Raw genomic sequence first — 8153 nt, 5'->3', positions numbered from 1 at the left:
GCGATTGTTCATTTATATTACTATAATTCCCAGAGGCCTTTCTGTGGATCAGGACACTACTGTGGAAGGTGTAGGAGCACTTAGCCTTGTTTTGTAGCCCAATGTCATTGTCAGGAGCCAGAGAGGAACCCGTATCCTGAAAAAAGAGCCATTTGACGGACATATGAATGGACCTAATGTTTGTGTGCATGATCTTGCTTTAATTCTCAAAGCTAAGGGAGGGACTGAAATTGATTTTGGCTGCCATTGGACTGAACATCTCTAGAACTGGTGGCATCCAGTTCTGTGGTCCAGCCATTTGCCACGGAAAGACCCAGACTGGTGCCTGTGGATGTGTCTAGTGCTCCTGCTGTGAAAGGCAGAAGCAAAGATGGAGGGCTTGCCTGCATCCCTGGCATGCACACACACCGATGAGCCTCGCTGAGCCTCAACAGAGCCTCACTGTCTCATGCCTGAAAACCACCTAAAAGTCAACACTAGTAAATTCTCAGGAAAAAGTCTCAAAGTCATCAAAGACCTCAAGTCGGCTGCCTGACAGCTGTTATCTTCAATAGTTGAAGCAGTAATTGTAACATGAAGAAAATGTATATATAGGTTGTGCCTGTGACTCTGAATTGACACTGGACGGGAAGGAGATGTAGTGCCCTCCCCACAGTCTGCTGGCCAGGCAGTCCAGTCTGAAAAGAAAGATTCTTTCCAGACTTGTTTCTTACACAACAGTGTTTTCTTTACTTTTTAAAGTGATCTTCTTTAGTAGAGACAGGAAGAATCTCGGAGTTTTTGAACTCAAGCCAGTAGGACCTGACTGGCAGTGAAATGACTCTTGCTATGCAGGCATCCAGTCTGCAGCAATAAGGAAAGTGCTTTTAAGATCACCTGAAAAATCTGCCCCAAATCTCACGTTTGCATTTGAATAAGTTTATCTCTTTGTCTAAAAGCTCTGATTTTTTCAGCCCGCACCGCATGGATGTTGAAGCAGTTCATCACTGTTGCCATAAAAGTTCAAAGCCATTTATCTTCAATAAGGTTACTTGATGCAATTTCTAACAGCAAGAACCCCTCAGTCCTGGGGCTTTCTACAAGATTAAGTGATGTATTCAGATAGGCAATGTCTCAGGAGGATTTTCAGTACCTGGAAGATAGAAAGCTCATTCTAGTCAAACGACAACAGGCTTTGCAATTGGTGTTTCCCATTTGCCTCCTGCTAAGGTTTGTTAAGCTCTTTTTTGGAGCCTGGCATCCCTTTGTGAAACTACTGTGAGAACAGCCATCTTTGCAATGGATGTTAGTCCTCATCCTTCTCTTGAAGATGATCATTGCCTGCTAATCCTTCACATGCATGTTCTGGAGGGGCAGAGCCCAAAGGGGGTTAAAAAAGCTATGCATTAGTCTATTTCCTTTGCAAAGAGAGAAAGAATGAGTGATCATAGTCCTAACCAAGGGTATGAGCTACAGGTTTAATTTGATGTTTTGCCAAAGATTTTTTTGGGTGGTTTTCAGCAAATACTCTCCTACCTTGGTGGGAGCTATTCAGGTGAAAGACAACAAAACTGTCAGGTGCCAGGGCTTGGAGGAACCACTAGCAGCTGCAGGTAGCTGGGTACCCACCAAAACCAGAGGAGCTGTGGGGCAGGATATGGGCTGGGTGTCTGCACTCACTATGCGGCATCAGGGCCATCTGCATGCAGACCCACAGCACCAAGGGCTGGTCCTCTCATCTACACTGCTCCCAAGACAAGGCTCCCAGCAGACAAGAGACCATTTTGCTGGGTGGAAGGTGCTGATGTGAAGAGACACATCTCTGCACAGAGCCTCAGCTCCCCTCTGGTTTGCTGCTCTCAGAAGGTCTGATCATTTTCCTGACAGCCCCTGCTGTGACCTCACTCCGAGTGGTTTCTGTTGAGTAATGTTTCTGTCCGGAGGTTGAGCTCTGCCCTCAGTTGCAAGTGTACGCCTCCAGAGCCTGCAGGCACTGCCTTACGCTACCCTGCTGTGAAACCCTCTCGTTTTCTGCAGGGTCATCTCTGTAGAAGATGAATCATCTTATGTGAATAGTTCTGGTGATGGTACATGTGGCAATCTTTGTTTTCCGCCCTTCACTCAGATGGTGTGAGCATGCACAGTTAATTGGATTTAAAAAAAAAGGATTAAAAACTCACGCTTGTGTCTGAACAGTTCAGAAGCTGCAGCTCCTCCATGTGAGAAGGTGTTTCTGATCCACTTGGAGCAGAATTGCATCTCTGAATCTGTTCTGACAGACTCTTCTCCAATGAAAGTGTTTTTCAGGTGTGTTACAAGCTAGAAAAGCAGACAAATCACCTACACTACAGTATCGTCAATCAGGTTTCATTCCTTTGATGCCCAAAAGCAGTATGCAGAAATTTATTGTAAACTATTAATTTTGTTATAAGCCTTTCATTGTCTGGAATTTACCATCCCTCCTTTCTTCAGTAGCTCACTGGCCTGTATTCATAAAGGGTGGTATGAAACGGAGGATGTGATATCAGAGTCCAGTGGGAAGAGGACTATTGCCCTACTTCTCAGCAAGCCCTCTGTCTGGCACTGGCACAGCAAGATCCTTTGTCATCTTCAAGATGATGAGACTCGGGAAGCTTCAGCTGATTTATAGAGAGTCATGGATATATGATGTGAGCTTAATTCATAATGGGATTGAGCTGAAAGCACTAATGCTGTTTTACTGCAGGTCTGACATTAACATTCACACTGTGTCTGATGGATAGTGCAGAAGAACCAAAGCAAGTTTTCTAGTGGGTCTGGTAGCAATCCATCTGGCTTAGCCTGATGAAATTATTGTTGCAATTTACTGATCAAGGCACAATTAAATCCATCCATGAATACAGATATGTAAAAACTCTAAAAAAAAGGGTCCATCATTTTGTCTATATTGTTCTCAGGTAGATAGGAAAAGAGAATTTTGCAACAGCTGTATAGCAATTTTGCCAGACCTCACTTTCTCCTGCACCAAATGAAGGGTATTTCCATATTTCAAAGAGATGTAAGGCAGTGTTCTTCACAATTTTGAAGGAATTTGGAGTCACTGGGTTCAATACATTATAGATGCAAAATACTAGAGTACAAAGTTAATTCTAGAAGTCCCAATTTCAGCCGAAGTTTGGGAAGCAAAGCTACAGCTGCCTTTCAACCATAAGTAGAAAGCTATAAAAAGTGCTATATTATGGGTACTGAAAGACTGCGCATAAACTGAATTTCATTGTTGATCCTACTCGCCAGATTTTAGGATTTATGTCCCAACATGCAGAATATTTGCTTCACCTTTGCTTTATGGCAGCAAAGTGTTGCTCATAGGCTTTGAATTACAATAGAATTAGAATGTCATCCATGGTAGCAAGTCCTTAAATATACCCCTTAACATTTGAGTTTTATGTTGAGATGCTTATGAAGGCTGGATTTAGGCACCCATATCTCCTTTCTCCCCAAAATGTGTCCTCCTTTTTCATACTAGAAGTCTTACTGGGCATATTTTCATCAGTATTCCAACATATCTGGATTTCCAAAATCCCTGCCAGAGCTGGTGCTTTGCAGCTGTGGAGAGAGGCGAGCAAGGAGGTTACTTGGTTGGCTGCAAAGAGCAGCAACAGCAGTTTAGACAATGGCTCCTAAGAGGCAAAAGTGGGAGGAAGCAAGAAACACCACGAGCTCTGTTGAAGGGTGAAATCCAGGTTGAGAGCTTGAGAACATGCTGAGAAGGGTGACCACAAGATGAGGGGGAGGACTGGGAAGGAAATGGAAAGGCTGAACCGTTGGTGTTGTCATGAGAAAGCTGTGGGAGAAGGACACAGGGGATGTGAGGAGGTCCATGTCAGGGAGGTCGCATTTCCACTGTGCCTCCTGCCCCATCGGAACCAGAAAACCAAGGTGCTGGCAAGGGATGGAGATGCCCATCCCAGAGAGCTGTTGTTGTCAAACTCATCCTGCTAGAAATACACTGGTCCTTTGGTGAGGGGCATGCCCTAAAATACTGACAGTGCATTCTTCATTTCAGTAGCTATTTCAAGAGCAAAAGCTGCCAGGTAGCAAGAAGTAAATAGTCTGGAACAAATGAATACCCAAGGAATATCCCTCCCTCTAGAACTGGTTGGGATCAGGCAACAAATGCAGCACAGCATTACGTTAGGTCTGCACCACAGGGTACAAAGAGCTCAGGCAGTTTAAGCTAGAGGAACTGTTTTTATTGGGGTTTTATTGCTTTATTTTTGGTTTTAATTCAGCAGTAGAATATTTGCCGGAGGAGCTGGAGAAGCCAGTTTCAGTCCACAAAAACGCCAATGATTTATTTATTGCTATCATTTAGGGAAAGGGCAGCAGTAGCTGGTTCTGAATATTTAACATCTCAGGGAAAAAAAGCAAGCCACTCTGAAGCCTGTGTGTTCCAGTGAAACACTGCAAAGCAGCATGCCCCCCCATCCCCAAAAATTCAGAGGTGGGAGAGCTGTGAAAGTATGCCCCAGCACACTCTTACAGGGACTGAGCCTTCTTCAGAGCTCAGCTTGTGTGGTCACAAGCAGCCTGTTGAAGGGACCCTAGCTCCTCTCTGAGCAGTGACCTGCTATGGCAGCAGGTAAGGAGGTGAGGTACAACTGCAACTCAGAAGGCACTACCTGCACAGCATTCACCTCAGGAAAACTGTGATTTGTTTTACTTCACGCATCATTTGTAACAATTCCCAGGAGAGCAGCAGGTGGGAGAGATCAGCATCAGTGTTTTTGCCTACCCAAAGCCAGCTACAGCAAGATGCCTTTTGAAATGCTGAAGGACTGTTCTAGCTTGCTTCCCCTCCTTCCTTAGTTTTCCAAGGGACTCAAGCAATGAGCCTCAGTCTCTCTAGCTACTAACTGACCCAACCCGCCAGATGTTTCTCAAATGAGCATTCAGGAGCAGCCAGGCCACAGCCACACGCGGGCAGATGGGAAAATGGGAAAAGACAATTTCCCATGCTTCTCGTGTGTCACACTCGCTGTAGAGCCCTCTCCTTCCACACGTCACCTACTGTGGTGGGATTTCACTGCTGTTGTTGGCTATGGAGGAAACGTGCCTGACTGCAGATGGGATTGAGTGTCCGGAGATGGCCAGCAGCTGCCTCTGACTCTCCCCAAGAATCCATCCAAGGTAGAAGCTCTTAGAGAAGCCTGTGCCTTCACGTGGCCATTGCTGTCTGTGAAACACCCTCAGCAGAAGGAAGGGACCATCATCACCCCCAAGTGTATGGAAGAAAAAAATTTAGGTTTGTTGTTTGTTTTTTTTAAAGGATAGCATTTCAAATCTCACAGCCAATTTGCGAACAGATATTCCGGCTGCATTGCTTTAAATCAATATTTAGCAGCACACAACACACTGTGGGTCTAAGGGGCCCAGAATTCAATAGCAAGATCAGTGTACAACTTAGGACTGTCCTGATGTTTTATTTTTATTTTGTGAAAGTCTCCTCTTGAATGCTTAAGGAAATAGGAGCTAAAACTGTGAATGCCCGACAGCTGGCTGTGATTATATCCATCCTGGCTCCAGACCATCTAGCAAGTCCTTCACTGCCCGTCATGATACAAGAGTGAGTTTTAACCATGCTCACAGTGACCACCCACTAGCTGTCATCTCTGATTTAATGCAGGATGAGGTTTTCCAGGCCCTGTCTTAGCAGAGGTGGTGACTTTGTCTTTTGCAGCTTTCACTGGCTGGTAAGGGAAGTTTCCTCGGAAGTTGAAGGGAGATGCAAGCTCCCTGGGGCTTGGTTGTGAACCACAGTGTAAGGGTTAAATCACTGTTGCTGGTATGGAAACCTGGGTGCTCTTTTCCCTTAGTGGAATACCTTACCTTTTACCAGGCATAGGGGCCTCCTCTAATTACCAGGCAATTAGGCAAACAATGAAGAAAACACATTTGCATAGCACGCTCAGGCAGAAGGTTTCTGTGAGTCACCCTGGGTGCACTTTCCAGGAGAAAGTGTTGTTTCCAGTGTTGCTGGAAGGCAACAATAAATTGATTAGCCTCTTTAAAATTTCTCATAAAATTGTATTAACAAAACAGTAAATACATTACACAGAGACCGTAACCACAGGATGTTTACATAACGCCCACTGTGGACGAGTGCTAAATACCATAAAAGACCTGGGACCCACCCACCCCACCCCCAAAAAGTCCACAAGTCCTGGCTCTCAGAAGGCAGAAAGAGCACCATTGTTGTTCCTGCTCCTCTTCCTCTTCCCCCTCATATTTCAGCTTCAGCATTGTGAACTTTGCTGGTGGTTATTGCAATTCCTATTGCTAGGCTTCCATTGTCAGAAAAGAGCTGAGCCAGGGAAGTGTTCAGCACAAGGCAATCTCCATCTGAAATGACAGAGTCAACACACTCCAGTACCGACCTGGGGGTCGCCTCCCATTTGAGGCGCCTCTGGTTCCTGTTGAGCTCCAGCCGGTAGGTGAAGTTGTCAGCTTGGGTCGGCGTGCCAATCAGCATCATCGTGGCGAAGAACTGAGGGTGGCCTTCATACTTCTCCTGCTTCCTGAGGACCAGCAAAAACTGGTGGCCAAGGCAAGAGTGCATGATGATCCAGTCCGTGGGTGCAGGCAGGTGCATGTCTGTGGCCAGGAAGACAATCTCTGCCCCCTGAAGGATGTTGATGCGATGGGTCTGCCTCAGGTGGGACACCACCACCTCCAGGTGCCCCTCCCATGGGCAGGAGAAAAGCGGGCATGTGCAGGGAACCAGCTGAGGGTCATGCACTGCTTCATGGTGATGGCAGGGAGAAAGGATGCCTTGCTCCGCAGATGTCTGTGCAGCTGCGCAGCGGGTCGGTGCATACTACAAGAAGAGAGAAATTACACATGATAGCAGGTGGATCAGGAACCTGTGCAGATCTTCAAGGTGCAGCCCCCGCAGACATCAGTCACCTAACATACCGCCTAAAACAGCACCAGTGGGAACATCAGGAGCTCAGCACTCCAGAGATCAGGGGCAATTCCAGACCTGAAATCTGCACAGCAAAAGGTGCTGGCAGTAGCCTTGTTCTCCAGGGGAAGAGAGAAACGGTTTGAGCCATGATAAGTCACTTCAAATGAAAGTGATGTATGTGTTTAGAGAGCGGGGGGAAAAATCTGATTAAAAGGAAAAAAAAGCCCAACAAAGCAAGGACAGCATGGGGCGTTTTATATAGTTAAGGCTCTTGCAGCTCAGAACAAGAAAATGAAATATGTATGGCTTTATTATTCTTTAATGAAACACACTGGCAAATACAGGCGTTTCTCCTGAAACAATATGCTTTATAACACCCATAATTTGTGAAACAAAAGTCAGTTTTTATTGTATACGATGCCTTCAGTTGTGTTTATTTCTTGTCAATGTATTTGTGCTTAATTGATGTGCTTGCCTCCATGAATCTTAAATGGCTTTCAAAGGTGGATGGATGGCAAATATAGGGCACGTAAATTTGGATTAAGGTAGGGCAGCCAGCTAAAAAGGCAGCAGCTCTGGCAGCAGGATTCCATGTGAGGAGTAGGAAGCAAACCACTCTGCCTCTGTCAAGTGGATATTGTTGAAGAGAAATGAGTGAGTCTTATTCAACTAAAAGTGTATCCACATGTAATGCTATTCAGGAAGAGTAATGGCTTTCTGCAATAACTCTGTACATAGACAAACCCTAAGGCACAGGCATGTCGGCTGTGATTCATCCTTCCCAATTTTAAGCATTTACTCCAGCCTCCCAAGATGGAAACCCTGTTACCTTGGACTGCCTCTGCAGTCAACAGAGTGAGGCCACCCTTCCCAGTGGCAGATTCAGATCTTAGCTGGAGTAATCCACCTCCTAAAGGTGATGCTGGCTGCGGCCAGAGTGACTGAGATCCAGCCTGTCTAGCTGTACCTAAATTTTAGATGCTTAAACGCAGGAAGACATTGCCTCTCTCTGAACTCCTCTGGAGATGCTTATAAAGAGTACAAGAATTAAGAGTACACACATATATACATACATTTTGCTTTAACATATGTTTTAGGAAGATTTATGTAATTCCTTAAATACTGCCCAATGTCTGCTCATTTTAACATATGAACATATGTACCCGAAATTATAGGAACAACAGTATGGTTCTAACATCTAACAGTTGTTCTCCATGCCACATCCAAG

The 8153-nt window shown here is 45.4% G+C and overlaps 1 protein-coding gene across 1 annotated transcript in view; it reads right to left on the bottom strand.

Annotated features, from left to right (window-relative positions):
• Positions 1-2910: 2910 nt before the first annotated feature.
• SIAH3 (siah E3 ubiquitin protein ligase family member 3) overlaps positions 2911-8153 on the bottom strand; it is an 81013-nt gene continuing 75770 nt past the window's right edge. The window contains exon 2 of the mRNA XM_080375837.1: positions 2911-6835. Within this exon, the coding sequence (XP_080231963.1) occupies positions 6242-6835 (594 nt within the window). The 3' untranslated portion in view covers positions 2911-6241. The remainder of the gene's footprint in view (positions 6836-8153) is intronic.

Source organism: Falco punctatus (genome assembly GCF_963210335.1).
Source record: "Falco punctatus genome assembly, chromosome: 2".
NCBI classification, from domain to species: domain Eukaryota; kingdom Metazoa; phylum Chordata; class Aves; order Falconiformes; family Falconidae; genus Falco; species Falco punctatus.
This window is presented reverse-complemented; position numbering and strand designations above follow the sequence as displayed.